This window comes from Nilaparvata lugens, chromosome 10 (genome assembly GCF_014356525.2).
Source record: "Nilaparvata lugens isolate BPH chromosome 10, ASM1435652v1, whole genome shotgun sequence".
Taxonomy (NCBI): domain Eukaryota; kingdom Metazoa; phylum Arthropoda; class Insecta; order Hemiptera; family Delphacidae; genus Nilaparvata; species Nilaparvata lugens.
In genome coordinates this window covers 15904009-15925964 of record NC_052513.1, presented here as the reverse complement: position 1 = coordinate 15925964, position 21956 = coordinate 15904009, and the positions used below count along the sequence as shown (strand labels likewise).

The 21956-nt window shown below is 35.2% G+C and overlaps 1 protein-coding gene across 2 annotated transcripts in view; it reads right to left on the bottom strand.

The window, feature by feature from the left end:
• LOC111044295 (palmitoyltransferase ZDHHC5-B) overlaps positions 1 to 21956 on the bottom strand; it is a 71073-nt gene that overhangs the window by 23054 nt on the left and 26063 nt on the right. The window contains exons 3-7 of one of the 2 annotated variants that reach the window (XM_039436417.1): positions 17992 to 18149; positions 12755 to 12930; positions 11492 to 11686; positions 9442 to 9586; positions 5230 to 5268 (exon numbers count right to left, since the gene is read on the bottom strand). In XM_039436417.1, coding sequence (XP_039292351.1) covers positions 5230 to 5268; positions 9442 to 9586; positions 11492 to 11686; positions 12755 to 12930; positions 17992 to 18149 — 713 coding nt within the window. The remainder of the gene's footprint in view (positions 1 to 5229; positions 5269 to 9441; positions 9587 to 11491; positions 11687 to 12754; positions 12931 to 17991; positions 18150 to 21956) is intronic. The other variant, XM_039436418.1, reaches the window with a different exon arrangement.

The window sequence follows — 21956 nt, the reverse complement described above, 5'->3', positions numbered from 1 at the left end:
TTGTTGTGGACGTGTGGATGAATAATTATTTTCATTCCATTTGTAATAATTTCTAAGACGGTTTTGAGATAATCAGTTTACTGCTAATCTTACCGCACAAGATCCGTCCACAGCAAACTAATTTCACAAATTTGATGCATTCTAATAAGAATTTTATATTGAAATGGAAAATACTCTAGAAATAAGCAAATAAAATTCACACAAGTTGCACATAAGAAGGGAAATTAGGAAATATAAATATAAATATATATGCCGCACAGGGTGCGGCAGTCAATCCCGCATTTTTGAAATAGGTGTAAAAAATAAACGGACGTAGATATCAAAGTTAAATTCATAAAATATTTTTCTACATTGAAAAGCATTTAAGAAACATTGAAAATAATCACTGTTTGAAAATAACATCAGCAAGATGGCGGCCTTCCCGTGTACGGCATTCGCGCAGGCGATTTGCGAAGCTGTTCATAACATCACGAAGCATAGGCTGAGAACTTTAGGTATTGGAGTGACCAGAACCCGCAACAATTACATCAAAAACCTCTCCATTCATCTAAGGTAACAGTTTGGTGCGCAATGTCCTCGTCGGGTATCATAGGCCCTTATTTTTTTGAAAACGAAAGAGAGCGATCTGTTACTGTGAATGCTGAGCGCTATTCAACAATGTTAAGGACATTCTTCATTCCTCAGCTTCGGCAACATGAAGTGAATGAAGAAACATTGTTTCAACAAGATGGAGCAACAAATCACACAGCCTGCGTGAGCATGAATGTTCTTAACGGAGTTTTTCCAAACCGAGTGATTCCCCGCAATAGCCCGGTTCCGTGGCCGCCCCGTTCACCAGACCTCACTGCGTGTGATTTTTTCTTGTGGGGTTACCTAAAAAGTAAAGTATACGAAGAAAGACCTCACACTGTTGGTGAACTGAAGGCAAGAATCCGGCTAGAAATTATTGAGAGAATTCCTCAGCCTATGCTTCATGATGTTATGAACAGCTTCGCAAATCGCCTGCGCTAATGCCGTACTCGGGAAGGCCGCCATCTTGCTGATGTTATTTTCAAACAGTGATTATTTTCAATGTTTCTTAAATACTTTTTAATGTAGAAAAATATTTTATGAATATAATTTTGATATCTACGTCCGTTTATTTTTTACACCTATTTCAAAGATGCGGGATTGACTGCCGCACCCTGTATTAATATAAATATAAATTTTCATTTCAAAAAGTCGTTCTAATAGCCTGGTCTCATTCTCTAAAGGACATCACTCACCAACGTTGCATAGCTAGAAATACGTCTCTGGAATACGTAGCATTCGTATCTTTCTAATGTTAATCTACGCTACTCCGGCTTGAAATTGATAGTTTGATTAACACACGTCAGAAATACGTATTCGGAAGACGTAGCCGACGTATATTCTTGATGTTAATCTACGCTACGCCGGTTCAAGATGGACAGATTGATTAGCATTAGGAGATACGTCGGCTTTCAAAAGACGCATTTCTAGCTCCGCTACTTTGGTGTGTGATGTCCTCAACAAAATCCATTTACTGGCGGCAGCAATCATACTAAGCCTATGATTTGTAATTCAATTCAAAAACTCAATTTGTAATTTATGAATATCTGGTAAATAAATTCAAAAACACAGCTTGTTTATAAAAAAAATATTATCTCAAAAGCACCTCTGTATTCTACAAGCTGGAACAAATGAAAGTTGGGAAAAATGTTCTAAAAAACCTATTCTCCCCAAGTTTCTCGTAATCCTCCAATTTGTCTTTTTCTAATGTAAGCCATAATATCACGTCAATTAATCAACATTTTTCTTCTCAAAAAGTTGACTTCATGTAAGATCTAATGTTAAAATCAATAAACCCCTTAGACCAGTTATAGAATAGACTCGCTGGGAAGTCTAGCCTCTGAAGCCAACATCTACTGCCATATCGCTCCATCGTGACGTCAGCATCGGATAGAAAACTTTTCTGCAGAGTTTGTTTACATTGTTTTCCATAGCTGATTGTGTCTATTTCAGATGGAAGTAAATGATTATTTATGAAAATGGTAAACTCCCGCTGAAATAGAAATAGAAAACAATGTGAACAAACTCTACAGAAATTTTCTATCCGATGCTGACGTCACGATGGGGCGATAAGGCAGTAGATATTGGCTCCATCGACTTTCAGTATGAATATACAATGGGCCGTGTCTATTCTATAACTGGTCTAAGATAAACCCTGTAAGAAGTTCGAAAATGCAGTTACCAAACAGATAATCCATAAAATTTACTGAAAAACATGTGTTTCAGAATAAAGTGAGGAAATATTTTTTCTAAGTTTATTTAGATTATCTCTGGTTTTAACTTAAAGAATAACGATTGGATATTTATTTATTTATTTATTAGGTTAGCAAAAAAAATACAAGAATCGGAAAAGAAAAAATATTGTAGTTATTCCTTTTTTAAATAACATGTATATCCAGGCAGGTTCATTGAATCGGCTTTAAAAGTAAAGTAGAACACTATAGTGTGGTCCACGTTATAATGGCAGTGGAGAAAGATACGAGAACAACGTTGTCGATCCTCTGTCTTGTCAATGCCTTCTATAGACGGTAGCTGATACAGGTTTATTGATGTAATATTAACTGTTCATTCTCGTTTGAAATAATCAGTTATATTTTATTAAACAAGAAATTATATTTTTCAATAATCTCATAATAGAGATGGAATGTTTAGTTAATTAATTATGAATTCTACATTGTTAAAAAACGATCTGGCAACAGAGCAAAGCGAGAAAGATATAGCGCTATTCGCTTTGTTGAATGATAGACAAGGATAGCAATACCATTGCTAATTAAACACTGCCATTATATCTTGGACCTCACTAAGGGAATATTATACGGTACAGTGTATATAACATAATTTTGTGAACTATCCATCAAAACCCTTTGAAAACAGTTTTCCCCCAACTACGATAATATATAGTAATATCATAGTAACTCACTAATATGAAAGAATTCTACTTCTACAATCAACTACGAAAATATCTGTCCAAATCCTCAACTTTTCCACAAACATCAGTTCTTACACATGCTCAAATTATTCGTCAAAATTAGAGGCCATTCCCCACAACTCTACACACACAACTAAACAGAGAAAATAATAGAAAATATATTAGATACCATTTCTGCCACAATTCTACACACATAGAACTAGACAAAGGCCCGGTTGCACAACAGCCGGTTAAATTTTAACCGTGATTAATTCCACGAGAACCAATCAGAGAAGGCGATCTTGAAAAGACGGCTTCGTAATGTCGTCACCGCAATAAAAGCATCTAATTGTACTTCTAATTAACCTCTTTCGTGTAAAGCCGCTCCACAATATTGTATCCTATACTATTAAACGAGCAATTTCTGTTTAAGATAAAGAAAGGAAAAAAAAGATGTTGTCGAATTCCACTATAACATTTTTATTCACCAAAACTAGTTTTCGTTGCCTATGGCAACATCTTCAGTGGCAACTGAAGCTGATATTTACAGGAAGCAGATGGGAAACATTACAGGTGTGGCAATATTTACAAAGGTTGGCTATTTGATAAAAATATAAACTAAGTACTATTACAGTATTAAAACATACAAACAAATAGTGAAAATATTTAATGTAATACATATGATTAATTAATATAAGTATTATATTATTTAATATTAATTAATCATATGTATTCCATTAAATATTTTCACTATTTGTTTGTATGTTTTAATACTGTAATAGTACTTAGTTTATATTTTTATCAAATAGCCAACCTTTGTAAATATTGCCACACCTGTAATGTTTCCCATCTGCTTCCTGTAAATATCAGCTTCAGTTGCCACTGAAGATGTTGCCATAGGCAACGAAAACTAGTTTTGGTGAATAAAAATGTTATAGTGGAATTCGACAACATCTTTTTTTTCCTTTCTTTATCTTAATATGGAGAAGTTCCACAATATCTCTGATAAAAGTGTTAAATTTCTGTTTATATGTTTATATATCTGTATGTGACCGGATCTCGAAAACGACTCTAACGATTCTCACGAAATTTGGAACAAAGTAGGTTTATGATATGAAAATTCGATTGCACCAGGTCTCAACCCTGGGATACCTCGCTGAAGGGCATCAAAAGGATAAATACGTCCTTGAATAAACAGCTGGAATTTTTGTCGTCTGTCGATACCGTGATGGAAGTGAGTCAGCGAATGCATGTGTGGGTTATTCCTCAGCTGATCTCACGAGAAAAAGCAAGAAAAACTTATTTTTGGTTATTTCTTTTTTTTAGAAAACATGTTTACTTCAGAAAGTCCAAAATATGCTGCTAGTGTAGAATAGTACATAGTATATTAACAAATATTGTAGCAAACATAGTTATCATTCTAAATGGAATTCAGAGTATGTAATTGATGATGTGTTTGTTTTTTGAAGTGTGAATGAATTGTTATTTTGATGAGTGATAGTAGCTTAACCTAGATTTTGATTTGGACTGTAGTATAAATATTTGAAAAGGGACAGTTTTGGGCATAAGCCTTTTGTGCCTCCTCATATAACTGTAAAAATAATTGTACGACTGAGAAAATGAATAAATAAATATAAACTATAAATACACTCTTTCGTTACAAATTTTCTATGCTTTTACACTCCAAAACAAAGCTCGGTCCCCCGATATTATTTCATTATTCTAGTATTTGAAACCTCGTTATCTAATTTATCTTTTTGTGATATACTATACTTTACCGGTCGTCTTACTTAACTCATACCGCAAATATTGTTCCACCTCGTTTCCTTTCTTTACATCCAACTAATTAAATACATTTAAGTGCTACGCAAAATTCATCATCAACACATCGTGTCGCCACACCAACGCTCCAGCTTCAACAAAGTATATGGTGATAAGAAACAATTTCAATTTATTTATCAATTTCATTATTGTTTCTCCCAACACCTCGTTTCATGCTATCCTCACCCCCTCCTTTGGTCCTCCGTTTAATACAGTCTTATTCTACTCCTATATATTATTCGTCAATATCATGGTTCTTGAGGAATTAATCACGGTTAAAATTTAACCGACCGTTGTGCAACCGGCACAAACGAATTAAAAGAAAAAGTAAAAGAATAACAACAACCAACTAGAGAAAGATAAAAGAAAAGAGTGAACAACAAATAACAACACAATTAGAGTGAGAGGTGCAATTTGAGTGAGTGACGTACATCTCTGTGTCCAGCCTCAGTTTCCATGACGACGGGCGACTGACGTGTGCGAGAGAGAGAGAATGACAGAGACAGAGAGAGACACGGGTGCAGCACAGACAAAGCAAAGCACAAACACAACCAACCGTTAGAGGTTAAACAGAAAAATATACCAAAACTACAATAAATATTATGTAATTGAAACAAATGAAACAAGAGTTGGGTTATATTAGAAACACAAGACACAGAGGAGATTTTGAACATTTTTGTCGTGCCTCTTAACATACATCAAGTATTGAAATTATAGATGAATCTAGAAAGTTGGTAACAGTGAGAGAAATAAACAATAGACAATGTAACTACTAAAGACAGTCAAACAACAAATATTAATAGGAAATGAAATAAAGTAAAGTAAATTAGACTAGAGAAGTACATATTCAAGAGTATTATTGTGAATTCATCGCTATTATTATCATTGAGAAATTATTAATCTAGAATTAATTTATCAAGTTTTACGTGAGATGTGTCAGTATTTTTATTTTATGTTATAATAGTGCAGTAATTAAGTCAAAGAAGAAATCTTAACTACTATTTTCGTAGAGTTGAGTGCAAGAATTTTAGTAAGAGTGCATTAATTTAGGTCCAAGCTAGAGTCTAGGAATCTTGAATAGATCTTGAAATTAGAAGTTTTACGTTTTTTGAATGGCTAGATTTAGAATCTAAACTTGCAAAACGATAATAATTTCAGTCATTGGTGCGAAAAAATCCTTTGGAGACACTTAACAAAGCTTTGTATAATACTAGTTTCATAATATTAGTCTTGTTAATAATATCAAGATAGCAATTCCAGTAAATATAAATTAAGATATTTAGAATAAAATCATAAAATTATGAATTAAAAAATAATATACAACCTAACAATTGATGATAAATGCCGTTTAGTTTATTATAATTGCCATCTTCAAGTATTTTAATTTAGTAGTTGACTGTGGTACCTATGTAATCCAATACTCAATTGTAACGTCAAGTCAAATAATGAATAAGAAAGAACGACTAGCTTTAGAAATACTCATGAGAAACACCATACGTAGTTTTAATTATCAAGAGAGGTTTGAATTTTCAATTTCGCTCGCCAATTTAAATTACACCTTTGAATACGACTTATAATACATTATTTTGCAGTATTGGCATGATTATTTGTAACTAAAAACTCTCAATATCAGTTTAGCTGAACAAATACTTCCTATTTTGTGAGATTTGGAGAGTATCCATATTTTTGTTATTAGATAATAAGAGAGTAGATCCATAGTTATGCATTAGATATAAATTTAATCAAGTTTGAATTAATATTGATTTGGAATAACATTTTCGAAAACATCATTCAATTATCTAATAGTTTGATATTTAGTATTTATTACTTGCTGTCCATTTATAGAATACATGAAAAATATCAATGTCTATTTTCAGTCTATTAGTAAATAGTGAAACAATGGATAATGCAAATTTCAAACTTAGCTTTAACAAGACAGAACAAAATACACCAACAATAAATTTTTACACAACCGAATATGAAATCGATTCCGAAAAAGAAGGAAGAGGCATTCATTTAAATAGAGAAACACAATTTTACCTAACAAAAAAATTTATTCGGAAAGGTATTAAAATACTATAAGAAACTTGATAAGTGTTGAAATATTGAAACCATGCAACAGTGTGGTCCCATTCACTGTTCTCGTAAATAATAATGCAAAATTTGACAATTCATGACACTTTAGATGCTAATGCAAATTGAGAAATTGAAACTCAAACCTTCCTTAGGAACCGGCCACACAGAGAACGATCTAGTATCCTAGGAGGATATAGATATCTAGGAAATAGATACTTGTTATAGGACTCCTAAGGGCCGGTTTCCGAGCTCGGGATTTAGCTAAGTTCTAGACTTTAAACAGCTGGAGTCAGAAAATCAGCTTTCCAAAACGGGGCGTAGTCGCAGCTTTTATAACAGTAGTCGTAGTTTTTATTTTCTCATTTCTATAATTGGGAATGTTTTTCCTTGACGAAATTAAACATTTCTAAATAACTCAAAATAGCTGGAAACTTTACACTATTTTCTCTTTATTTTATTTTGTGTTTAATTTTTTTTTTCTTTTAAATTTAATTCAAACGTGACTTTAACAATGACTACGACTACGCCCCGTTTCAGAAAGCCAATTTTCTTACTCCATCTGTTTAAAGTCTAGAACTTAGCCAAATCCCGAGCTCGGAAACCGGCCCTTAGGAGTATAAAGATAATTAAGATGGATACTTATAGAATCACCGATCGCTCTCTGTGTGACTCGGCCCTAAATTTAACACAGTCCGTTCATTTAAGCCCCTTTTCTATTACCATAAATCCCTAAAAACTCAAATACTGATCTACACCATTGATACAGTTTAAGGTGTGATACGAGTAATTCCTAGCAATAGGAGAAAATCCTTATCAAATTTATCGAAAAAATTGCCAACTGTACCAATTTTTCCTATAATAGAGCCTGGAAACATCCTAATGTAATTTGACATAACTCTGTGACATTTTCTGTTTCAAACACAACTAAGGCTAGGCACACACCAGTTAGTCAAGACCAGATAAGACATGATCAGACACAATACTTCACATAGTTGCTTATGAAGACATGTCTAATTGCAATGACTAATCAGTGTGTGTTGCGTCATAAGCAACTATGTGAAGTATTGTGTCTGATCATGTCTTGTTTTGACCAGTTGGTCAAGACAAGACATGATCAGACAAGTTTAGTCATAATACTTCACATTGCTGCTTATGACGCAACTCACACCGATTAGTCATTGCAATTAGACATGTCTTCATAAGCAACTGTGTGAAGTATTGTGACTAAACGTGACTAGTCTTGTCTTGACTAACCGGTGTACGCCCAGCCTTGGAGTATGGTATAGTCTGTTGATCGAACATTGATTTAACTTTGAAAGTTTGAAGTAAACTCTCCTTAACACTAACTGAGGGCTAGGCCAGAAAAATAATCGTGTTTTCATTTGTTATAGATTGGCTCACTGTCTTTTTCAGTTTTAAAATTAAAAACACGATTTAGAAAACAGCAAAACCAGAATTGAAGAGACTATAGTATAAGTATAATATATACTACTTTGTGTAAACTTTTCAAGAAGTATCAATTAATTTACGAATAGATATTGTCTAAGACAAAAATCTACAGTCAGTTGTTGTTAGGCTCAACTCACACTTACGCGACTCAAGTCGAAAAGATACTGTGACTCTAATCTGTACTCGACGCAGCATGTGTTTTCAAATGGTGGCACTCAGACCAGTCGATTCTAGATATAGACAAAACCTCAGACACGACATTCATCGAACTGGTATGTATGAGAGGGGGGTAGAGTGCAGGAATTCGGCTTGATAATTCATTGCCAACACACGTAAAGGCTCTAACAGGTGAAAAGTTCAGAATTAAGGTGAGGGAGGAGTTGTTGCAGGTTTGTCCTTATTCCAGTGAGGAATAGCATTATGGAATGCAAAGATTGACGACTTAGATTATAATTGACAAATCCTTATACCCCTTTCATAGGTGGTCAGTGGGATGAAAAATGAAATGAAAGTGAGGTTATGTTTGATGGAAGTGATGTTCTATCATTTTAGATAAGACAGTAATAAGAATTAGATAAAAAAATGGATTCATAATAATTATTATAAATATGTTACATGCTAAGTAGTGACGAATTAGATATTATATTTTTAATAAATCAAGGTTAGAAAATGGAGTAGCATGGAACTGAAGTAGTGACAATGAGCAAGAAAGTCGTAAGGTCGAGAGACTGGAGTATCCTCGACTAGAGTTGTACGATTTGAGTCGAGGTAGTGTAAGTTGAGCCTTAGTGTTATTGTAAGACTTATCAAGTGATAAGGGCTGTCCCACAACCTCCGTTTACGGAGGTATTGGCTGTCCATAATATCTTCTACCTTGTGTAATCATCTCAATAATAAATTATCAATTAATTCACGAATTGACTATATGTGAATTTCTTAACGATAATCAATTAATTTACGAATCTACTGTAAATGTGAACTTCTTAACAATTATCAATTAATTTACGAATAGATATTGTCTCAGGCATTAATCTACATCAAGTTACAATTGGTTAGGTGAAATTCTGTTAGGGTTACAGTGTTATAGTATGAGTGGTGTGATGGGAATGGGCTGTTACCTTGTTGTAAGCGTTGGGATTGGCACTGCGTAGACCATTGCTGTTATCCATGTAGGTCTTGACCTGTTGGTTGTCATCAGCTATGGTCACCACCTCGGTGCACTCTTTCCGCTTCTTGCCCGAGTATTTCGTCGGGTGCAGAAGACTGCAATCAAACATTAGTGAAATTAATGAAAATGACTGTGAAGATTAGATTTATAGATACAAAAATGTAAACTGAGTAACATTTGAATTTGATTCCCCAAGATTGCAAAAATTAAAAATTAATAAAGATGAATTTGCAGATTTTATTTTTTATAGATGGATGGCTATATTTCAATTTGATTTATTAACCAATAATGTAATCAAACATAAAAAAGATGTTATTAAAGATTAGATTCATGAATATAGACATGAAAAACGAAAAGGGAAAACGAAAAACGAAAAAGTATTAGTTCATTCAATCAATATGGGGGAGTTTACATTAGTCCTGTTTCCTTGATTTCAAGTTTTCATAACCTCAAAAGTATATAATTATGAAGTAAAAATAGCTATTTATGTATTAAGAGCGTAATGCGCGACTTTATCGCTCGCGCAAAACAGTTATCAGGCGACGTGAAGCGGAGCGTGATAATTTTGCAAGAGCAATAAAGAAGCATTACGCGCGAATTACATACAACATTTTTCCTACAACTGCTCAAACCTCTTAAATTACTTATATCGGCGGAGTTACAATTACCGACTTTTTAGGTCAAGATCTGACCTTTTGGCGAGCTGCTTACCATCAGCTGATTAACGAGCGTAAAGAGACTATTCTGCGCATGCGCAAATGATTTGCGAGCGTAAAGAAAATTTACTGCGCATGCGCGGATGGTGAGCGAGCGAACAAGTAGATTCTCCTCAGAAAAAAGCTGTTTTACGAGGAGAATTGAGTATGTAAATTCTTTTTTCCTCCACCTACTGTCTAAAGTACTTACTTTACTCCCTGAAACAAAATACTAAAGTGTCACTTTTTCGCTCTCGGTAGTAAAAAACAGAAAAACTCCCTAGGGAGAAAAAGTGACTCCATTTAAATTACATGGGAAGCATCTCTATTTTAAAACTTACATTGTAATAGGTTAGAAGGTCTAAGCTCAGATGAGAAAGCGTAATAGAGGTGTCTGTCATTGAGTCAACTGAATTCAATACCACAACAAGAAATCTGATCTACTCATGAAATATATGTTTGTAGTATGATATTATATTCTTAATATTAGTAGACGATAAAAATTTAAACAATTTTTAAAATATTCTATTCTATTCAAAATACCAGCCAACAAATATTTTTGATCTGCAATTCAAATCTGAAATGCGTGATCTGGAGTCAGCCATTTTTGGTAGCCGCTCAGCTGATATAATCGGCAGTGCCATTCAGCCGACCGGTTTTTAGGTTTTAGATTTTAGGTTATGTTGTTAGGAAACATTGTCACCAATACGTAAGTTATTAAAATGATTTTATTTGCAGTTTTTATAAAAAAATGTAGATGAGGAAAAATCTTGTGTACATCACGAGCGAAAAATACTTTTTCTCCCTCCGGAAAATTGTTGCCCTCGGCTTTGCCTCGGGCTTCAAACTTTTTCCCACAGGGAGAAAAGTCATACTTTTCACTCTAGATATACAAATAACTATTTTACGCGCAGTTGTAGAAAAATCTTATTAATCTTAAAAGTTTTTTACTTCATGTACTTTTTTATCTAGTTGCTTTTATACATGCTAAATTGACTGACAAATGATTTTATATTTTTTCCCATTGGATTGTACATTTAAGATTCAAGTTAAATGCAAAATTCGAACATGTTCAACAACTAGTTGATTCAAGAAAACTTGAAGATTAAGTTTTAAATCAACAAAACCTGATGTAGAGTCTACATCGGTATAGTTGATTCAACTTTCTGTTCTTGTAGTCTAAATTGGTGTAGTGGATTCAAGTTTCTGTTCTTGTAGTCTACATTGGTGTAGTGGATTCAAGTTTATGTTCTTTAATTCAAAGGACAATTCCGAGAGTGAAAACGGTGAATGGTGTCTGCTCACCTGGGAAACTGTGGCCCGCAGAGGCCATAGAAACAGTTCTTCCAGCAGCCGTGACTGAACGGGTTGTATCCGCCACGGAACTTGCCCGTCACTTGCTCGTTGGTGGTGCGCCCCCTCGCCACCAGCACTATGTGGAACCCCGTCAGGCCGAAGATCGGGATGAACAGCAACGCTATTATGCAGATTATCACCAATCTAGAGAGCAGCACTCGGTCAAGGAATAAAATCATCGAATATCAATTAAGTAACACTTTGCACATTCAAAATAAGTAGGTCTAATGGTGTGTACAGATATGAGCCGCGAACATGAGCAATTCACTTTTAATCAGCTGATGTCAAGCGTTTTATATCTGTATCTTACCGTTTCTGTAAAAATACAGATATAGTGAGCTGATTAAAAATGAATAGCTCATGTTCGCGGCGCGTATATCTGTACGCACCTTAACACTTCCTTAATAATCGTGAAAATCTTAGGCTTTATCAAATCATCGAATTAATAAGATTCTCTAAATTATAACTACAGTATAACAAGTCTCTAACTAGGTGCTATAAAGATCATGAAAAAACATCGAATTGCATTTGTACTATTAGGTACATTTTTAAGCAACATAATACATGTATATAGTGAATCAAGAATCTGGAGTCATTAGAACGTAATCTTTAAAAAAGAACTACTAAGTTAAATTGAAAAATCCACATAACCCTTCAACAGGCGGTCAAAATAATTGATGATAGGAATAAAATGAAATACAGTGATCAAAAAGTCCCTCCGCAGTGAAATATATAAATAAATACTCAATCACTCAGAAACAAATATTTATAACAACAGTGTTTCAATTTATTGAACTTACTTGTATATTCATTACAGTAGATGTTGGAAGTACCTTCCTTGCTTAGGTGGAGTAAAGCGGTAGTAAATTGTCAAAGGGGTTTCTAAACCACAGAGAAGAGGAATCTCCTACTTTGTGTCTAAACAGAACACAATATGCCACTACGCAGCTACTGCGTAGAGACTTTTTGATCACCCGGTATATGTGAAGGAAAAAATTGTGTGGTGTGGCACATTCTTTCAACTTAGTGTGGGACACTCACACTACTTTCCTTCCCGGTACATTACTATTAATTTATTTATAATACTTTGAGGCCTTAATAGAGTTCACCCTACAAGGGTTCAAGAATGTTTTGAGAAGTCTAGATACTCAAATACAGATTATAAAAATTTATTTAGAATCATTAGTATTTATAATGTATGTAAAAGGATACGACACAACAGGCGTTACTTTTGTTAGCTCATCCTTGTTCAGTCGCAGAACATAGTAGAGGCACGCCAGCAGTATGCTTATCATGTGCACACTGAGTGTGACCAGAAAAAAGAAAAAATATCTATAGTTTCTCCTTCCGATACAGTTATTCACCCACGGACAGTGATGATCGAAAGTCTGCAACACACAACAAAGTTAACCACAATTAATAAACAATACAAAGCAACAACATTATCAATGACAATACTAGACGAGAAAATAATATTAAATATAGTTTAGGTCATTCCAAAAGACATGATTCTCAAGGAAAACAGAAATTATGTATTACAAAAAAATCAACTGTTTTCATTGGTTTCAGCTGGAGGCACGTCCAAAAAGTGTACTGAGGCAGAAAAGATTCTATTTTTCGAATTTTGGCTACTCTGGCATGTAGCCTGCCTGATTACTCCCCTACCTAATGAGAGCAGTTAGAGGTAGGCCTAGATACGTTGAGAGCTGTCGACGTTATAACATATTTAGTAAAAAATGTCAATTCAATCTTCCGCTAACTTCTTCGCCCAACCCACTAATTGCTATTTCCTAATCGTTGATGGAAAATCTTTTCCCATCCATGTGCAACGTCCTGAAAGTGAAAAAGTTAGTTACTAATGTGAAAATGCTAGATGAAATGTGCACAGGATTGTCCAGGACATTAATTTCAGTGCATTTAATTCGTGGTGTTGACCATATTGTCGGCCAGGTTAGCCGAGACGACTAAGACGATTCACCTTTCAATCGGCTAGCGTTAACTGGTCGTGGGTTCGAATCACGCCGGTAGGCATGGACGTTTGATCATCTCATAAAATCACCCACACACTTCCCATTACTCAAACACAAGATCAAAGCTCAAGTGAGCATCCACCGCAATAAAAAGAGAATTTTCGTGCAGTAGAAATACTTCCTTTCAAGTTTCAAATTAATTGGATATTTAAGAAATACAATTTTAAACGGCCACCATTTTGTTTTATGAATTTGAAAAACTGTCATGTATTGCTTTCCGAAAAAAATTAAGGTGCCCCAATTTCTAAATTTCAATACGTTTCAAGGTCCCCTGAGTCCAAAAAACTGGTTTGTGGGTATTGGTGTGTATGTGTGTGTGTGTGTGTGTGTGTGTGTGTGTGTGTGTGTGTGTGTGTGTGTGTGTGTGTGTGTGTGTGTGTGTGTGTGTGTGTGTGTGTGTGTGTGTGTGTGTGTGTGTGTGTGTGTGTGTGTGTGTGTGTTGTGTGTGTGTGTGTGTGTATGTATATATGAGTGTATGTGCGTCTGTGTACACGATATCTCATCTCCCAATTAACGGAATGACGTGAAATTTGGAACTTAAGGTCCTTTCACTATAAGGATCTGACACGAACAATTTCGATCAAATGCAATTCAAGATGGCGGCTAAAATGGCAAAAATGTTGTCAAAAACAGGGTTTTTCGTGATTTTCTCGGAAACGGCTCCAACGATTTTGATCAAATTCATACCTAAAATAGTCATCGATAAGCTCTATCAACTGCCATAAGTCCCATATCTGTAAAAATTTCAGGAGCTTCGCCCTATCAATGCAGATAGATTCCCAATTATCAGGCTTCAGATACAATTGAAACGAAAAAAATCAAGTAGAGTAGATTGAGCATGAAAATCTCTACAATTAATGTTCAGTAACATTTTCACCTACAATTGAAAATAAGCTTTAAATTCGAGAAAATGTGATTATTCAAATAATTGTTGAATCTATTAAATCATTCACTATGAAGAGATAGCAGACCTCATGTGTGTCTCCAGCGTTATTGCCCTGTCACCAGCTGGCTCAAATCTTTGAATAGTAGACTTGAGATGCGCGGGAACACTAGCGTCAGGTGATCAATTTTCATAACGGCAAGGAAAGTTGTGTGAGTGAGCCACACCAGATTTTTTTTGTAGCTCTGTCTAGTTGTCATAAATGTTTGTTCACTGTTTTATTGGGGTGATAGTGTATGAACGGCACAATTTGAGAGACTACCAGCGTCACACAGCTGCATAGGAAAGTACTACGTGAACTATCGGCTTGGGATAACAGTAAAAGTTGCGACATAAACGCCCTACAACATGGGATATCTACTTACGCTATTGTTTCTCTATGTTTTCAACACAAATCACTGAATAATAATAAAAATTCACGATAAAATAGTGAAGTCTATGAAATTTTAAGAATTTTTTGAGGTTCATGATTGAGTCATTGAATTTTCAGATTACATGGCTGTACATAAGGTGGGAAAGTTAACGAGTTTATTATGTGTCATCACAGAAAATTGAGTTATTGAGGAAAATAGGTTTCATCTTGTAGGCTACTCAAATTTCGAGAAATTATTTAGTTTAGGTCATTCCAAAAGACATGATTCTCAAGGAAAACAGAAATTATGTATTACAAAAAAATCAACTGTTTTCATTGGTTTCAGCTGGAGGCACGTCCAAAAAGTGTACTGAGGCAGAAAAGATTCTATTTTTCGAATTTTGGCTACTCTGGCATGTAGCCTGCCTGATTACTCCCCTACCTAATGAGAGCAGTTAGAGGTAGGCCTAGATACGTTGAGAGCTGTCGACGTTATAACATATTTAGTAAAAAATGTCAATTCAATCTTCCGCTAACTTCTTCGTCCAACCCACTAATTGCTATTTCCTAATCGTTGATGGAAAATCTTTTCCCATCCATGTGCAACGTCCTGAAAGTGAAAAAGTTAGTTACTAATGTGAAAGTGCTAGATGAAATGTGCACAGGATTGTCCAGGACATTCAGTGCATTTAATTCGTGGTGTTGACCATATTGTCGGCCAGGTTAGCCGAGACGACTAAGACGATTCACCTTTCAATCGGCTAGCGTTAACTGGTTGTGGGTTCGAATCACGCCGGTAGGCATGGACGTTTGATCATCTCATAAAATCACCCACACACTTCCCATTACTCAAACACAAGATCAAAGCTCAAGTGAGCATCCACCGCAATAAAAAGAGAATTTTCGTGCAGTAGAAATACTGCCTTTCAAGTTTCAAATTAATTGGATATTTAAGAAATACAATTTTAAACGGCCACCATTTTGTTTTATGAATTTGAAAAACTGTCATTATTTTTTTTTTGTAGCTCTGTCTAGTTGTCATAAATGTTTGTTAAGTGTTTTCACTTTCATATGTTCGGCCATTATTTAGAAAAAATAACAGCTGTGTGAGTAAATTAAAGACTTTCAGACAATTTGAAAATTATACTAAAGCCTAGTTTTAGCCGATGGCAATTGGCGAGACAATAGTCATAAGGCACTTACAGGCCAATTGTCTTGCCAGTCAGTTCCTTATGACAATTGTCTTGCCAGTTGGCATCGTATAACCGGCTTTAGGGCCGGTTTCCGAGCCGAGCTCATGATTTAGGTAAGTTCTAGACTTCAAACAGCTGGAGTCAGAAAATTGGCTTTCCGAAACGGGGCATAGTCGCAGTAAATAGTTGTAACAAAATAAATCTTCATTTCTCATTTCTATAATTGGAAACGTTTTTCCTTGACGAAATGAAACATTCCTAAATAATTCGAAGTAGCTGAAACTTTATACTATTTTCTCTTTATTTTATTTTGTGTTCAATTTTCTAGTTTTCCGAAATTTAATTTAAACGTGACTATGACTATGACTATGACTACGACTACGCCGCGTTTTGGAAAGCCAATTTTCTGGCTCCAGCTGTTTGAAGTCTAGAACTTGGCTAAATCCCGAGCTCGGAAACCGGCCCTTAGCTATTACCGGTATGTTTCTTATCCAAGAATATTGGTAGGGAGTTATTATACCGGGTGATTACAAATGAAATAGACAGTTTGAATAGCTTTTAGAGAATTTATTATTTAAAAGTTTAGATCATTACTTACATGATTACATAGAAGAATTCTTGAAGTTTTTATTGAAAATTTACAGATGTTCAATGTGTGCACCATTTGCAACACGACAGATATCAACACGGTAGTCAAATTCTGACCACACACGACTAAGCATCTCAAGGTTAACTGTAGCAAGAGCATTTGTGATTCGTTGTTTAAGATCATCGATATCAACAGGAAGCGGTGGTACGAAAACTCTGTCTTTTACATAGCCCCACAAGAAAAAGTCGCAGGGCGTTAGGTCCGGACTATGAGGTGGCCACGGCTGAAACACAACGTTTTCCTCACTTGCACGGCCGATCCATCGTCTAGGAAGATGTTCATCCAGATACCCTCTGACGTCTGAGTACCAGTGAGGCGGAGCTCCATCTTGTACAAAAATGAAGTTACAACTATCTTCATGGAGTTGAGGCATAAACCATTAACATGTCCAGATAAATTCTTCCGGTTACTGATGGTTCTTGGAAGAAGAAAGGCCCGTAAACCTTTTCACAAGATAAAGCGCAAAACACGTTCACTTTAGGAGAATCGCGTATATGCTGTACAGTCTCTCTTGGGTTTTCTGTTCCCCATACTCGTACATTATGTCTGTTAACTTTTCCACTAATGTGAAAAGTGCATTCATCACTGAAAATTAGGCGATTAAACAATGTGTCGTCATTTTCAAGACAATGTTGCATCTCTTGACAAAAATTTTTACGTACAACTTTATCATTGTCATTTAAACTTTGTACTAACTGCAATTTATAAGTTGTCATTTTCAAACGTTTCCGCAGAATTTTCCACACAGTAGGTTGAGGAATTTGCAATTCTAAACTCGCTGATCTAGTCGATTTTCCTGGACTTCGTACAAAAACATCACGAACACTATCAATTTTTTCTTCTGTAACAGAAGGTCTTCCAGTACTCTTCTTCTTACACACACATCCACTGCTTTCAAAACGTTCATACCAGTCATAAATTGATTGCCTTGTTGGTGGTGGTTTACCGTATTTTGTTCTGAAATGACGCTGCACAACAGTAACAGAGTTTGTTTTGGCTATTTCAAGAACACAATAAGCTTTCTTCACTTGAGTAGCGGCCATATTGCTAAACTAAACTGGCTGTTGTAACACGGAGCAGCCAACAATAGCCAGCAACAGTTCTACCAACATAAACTTTAAGAAATTCCCTACAAACCTATATCACTTACTATGTTGAAATACACCAGTTTAATTTTGTACAGGCTATTGAAGTTGTCTATTTCATTTGTAATCACCCGGTATTATTGCATTAATTCAATACAATGATTAAAAACCTACTATGATAAGACAGATTGACTGACCTCTATACAGTGATTGCAGACACTACAGTGCGAGCATCGCGGTGGCCGATAGAACTTGCATGTGACGCACCACTTCATGCGCACCGTGATGCCGTTGATCTCCGTGTTCTTGTAGAGTGGCGACCGAAAGTCGTCATCCCGGTCCTCGTCTGGGGAAGCTGCAACACAATATCAGTCCCATTCATCAAAAAATACTGACTATCAATGATTAGATGTGGATGTAGGCAATGGGCGAAGAAGGACGGGGGAAGCTGCAACCAAATCAAACATTTCCATCAAACAGTCGATAATTAGATGTAGAGGAAATGGACAAAGATGGCCGAGCAAGAAAATTCAGTAGAAGGTGGAGAAAAATATGAAGATGGCGAAGAAGAAGAGGAGAAGTGAGTAATATCAGTCTCATTCATAAAAAATACAAACAATTAATGATTAGATGTAGATGTAGGCAATGGACAAAGATGGCTGAGCAAGAAAATCAATAGGAGGAGAAAAAGATGAAGATGGCGAAGAAGAGGATGACAAGGGGAGAAGAGAGGAGGAGGAGGAGGAGGAGGAGGAGGAGGAGGAGGAGGAGGAGGAGAAGAAGAAGAAGAAGAGGAAAAATACAGGAGGAGGAGAAGAATAAAAATACAGGAATAGGAGGATGAGGAGAAAAAGAAGACAGGAGGAGGAGAAGAAGATGGAGAGAGAAAAAGACAGGAGCAGAAAAAGAGGAAGATGGCGAAGAAGAGGATGACAAGGGGAGAAGAGAGGAGGAGGAGGAGAAGAAGAAGAAGAGAAGAAGAAGAAGAAGCCGGTAGGAGGAGGAGAAGAAGAAGAAGAAGAAGAAGAAGAGAAGAAGAAGAAGAAGAAGCCGGTAGGAGGAGGAGAAGAAGAAGAAGAGAAGAAGAAGACAGTAGGAGGAGGAGGAGAAGAAGAAGAAGAAGAAGAAGAAAAGAAGAAGAAGAAGAAGAGAAGAAGAAGAAGAGAAGAAGAAGAAGAAGAAGAAGAAGAAGAAAAGAAGAAGATGATGATGAAGAAGATGACAGGAGGAGAAAAATAAGAAGACAAGAAGAAGACAGTAGGAGGAGGAGGAGGAGAGAAGAAGACAGGTAGAGGAGGAGTAGAAGAGGAAGAGGTAGAAGATAAAGAAGAAAAATATTTATTTATTCGAGATACATATGAGAGCACAAGTATAATATCCCATAATTGCTATCTTAACACATACTACAAGTAAAACAAATGAAAATGTAATATTTTAAATACAAGCAAATTCCATTACACAAGTCAGGAGATAAAACAAACCCAACCAATTATCGTCCAATTAGCCTTATAAGTAATATATCCAAAGTTTTTGAAAAAATTATAAAACAACAGGTTGTTCCATACTTGAATAAATTCAATTTAATAAACAAATATCAATATGGTTTTCAAGAAAATAAATGCACTGAGGATGCCATGGCTGAACTTGTAAATATAATAACAAATAACTATAAGTCAAATAAAAAACTTTAGCTGTATTCCTGGACCTGGCTAAGGCGTATGACACCATCCCTCATTCAAACCTGCTTGAGAAACTTGAAGGAAATGGCTTTCGTGGTCCAGTATTAAGACTATTTGCTAGTTATTTGGAAAACAGAACACAAGTGATTAATTTGAATGGAAGGGAGAGTAAAATAGCTTTGTCAGGATTTGGCCTACCTCAAGGAACAGTATTATCCCCGATTCTATTTCTAGCTTACATAGACGATTTATTGAGTCTTCCTATTCAGGGGTGTAGGATATTGTCTTACGCGGATGACACTGTATTAGCTTTTACTGGATCCTCGTGGGACAGTGTTATATCTCTTGCTAACAGTGGACTTTGCAGGGTGAGGTCTTGGCTTGTGAAGAATGTTTTGACATTGAATTATAAAAAAAGTGTTTATATGACATTTTCTCCGAACTCGAGTACACAGCCAACTGACAAAATAGATAATGTAAATGCAGTTAGAGTACATAAAAGGACTTGCTTGAATGACCCCAACAATGATGATATGAGTTGTCCATGTCCTGTGTTAGAGAGGGTAACTGAAACAAAGTATTTAGGTGTCACGTTGGACCCAAATCTAAGATGGAATAAGCATATAGATAAGATGTGTAGCAGGATGAAATTCATGATTCATAAATTCTATAAACTGAGCTTACTAAAAGAGAAATCTTTAAGTAAAATGGTCTATCTTGCATACGCCCAATCAGTTTTTCAGTATGGAATTAGGGTCTGGGGTGGTGCTTTTAATGCTCATTTCAATAAACTAAATATTATTCAAAAGAGTATACTCAAGGCAGCACTAGGAGTGCATAGAAGGTACCCTAGCCAGCAACTTTTTATGGAGTTCGGAGTTCTGTCAGTTAGGCAACTGTATATCAGAAATCTTGTTAAATATATCAGCAACCATATACATCTTTTTACACCTCATTCAACTAATTATAGTTTTAGATCAGTAAATAGATGCTTTGTTCCTCGAACAGATCTAACTATATGCAGAAGACAATTCAACTATACAACAAAAAAGCTTATTAATTTTATGCCAGAACATTTCATTGCAGGAAAACCTACAAAAGCACTTAAATTAAAAATTGAAAGCTGGATAAAGACAGAAGATATTATACCTAAAATATTTTAATTTGATGTACATATACTGTCTTCCTCAGTTCCTCTGAATTTATTATTAGTAGGGCTACACTCCCAGATTAATTTTTCTCTCTCTGAGTTTAAGTTTTATTTTTTGTGTCATGTGTACTGTATTGTATTGTTTTCCTCTTTTTGCTTACAAAAGGAATTGCATATATGCTACAAATGAATTACATTATGTTACTAAATGTTACTATAATTACATATGTACAGTGAATTGTAGATTAATAATTACATGAATCATCTCTTTTTCTTTTGAGTTTTTAAATTATTATGAATTCATTCTAGTTTTTCTACTCTCTTAGTATTTCACTCTTAGTACTTCTTCTTTTCGGATTGAAATTTTATTTTTTTTTCTAGTTTTTCATACATTCCATATGTTTCTTTTTTCTTTATTATATTTTTTCTATTTTCGACTGAATCTCAAGCCACTAATTATAGCCGACTGATTACTCGTTGCCATCGCTCAAACTATTTAGTTTTGCTGGTAACGCCAATGATAATATTATAATCGATGTTTAAATGGAAAATATTTTAATTTTAAGTTTTTGTAATGTATTGTATATGAAAATTTTTATATTTTTCACATTTGTAAAGTTGTGTTTAATGATTTTGGCAATAAATATTTCTTTCTTTCTTTCTCTTTCTTTCTTTCACAAATATTGAAAGAAATAAAAAAAAAAGTAAATTCGTATGGCTTTTGTTGGTGGGGAGTCCCTTTCGGGAAGGTCCCACCGCCTGAATATATAATTTAAGCCGTCAATGGGCCTCACGACTGTCATACTTCAGCCGGGACCGACAGTTTAACGTGCCCATCCGATAACACGGGAGTGATCTGGATAAAAACTTTTGGTAATGAGAGGGTTCGAACCCGGGATCTCCATGCTGCTACGCAAGCACTCTATCCACTAGACCACGGATCACTCCATTGAAAGAAATGAAAAGCCGTTACGAAAAGTCTCTCTGAAAAATATACATTAAAAATATGAAGAAGAAGACAGGAGGAAAGGAGAAGAAGAAGACAGTAGGAGGAGGAGGAGGAGGAGAGAAGAAGAAGACAGGTAGAGGAGGAGTAGAAGAAGAAGATGTAGAAGATGGAGAAGAAAAATATTTATTTATTCAAGATACATATGAGAGCACAAGTATAATATCCCATAATTGCTATCTTAACACATACTACAAGTAAAACAATTGAAAATGCAATATTTTAAATACAAATATTGAAAGAAATGAAAAGCCTTCACGAAAAGTCTCTGAAAAATATACATTGAAGATATGAAGAGGAAGACAGGAGGAGAAAAAGAAGAAGAGA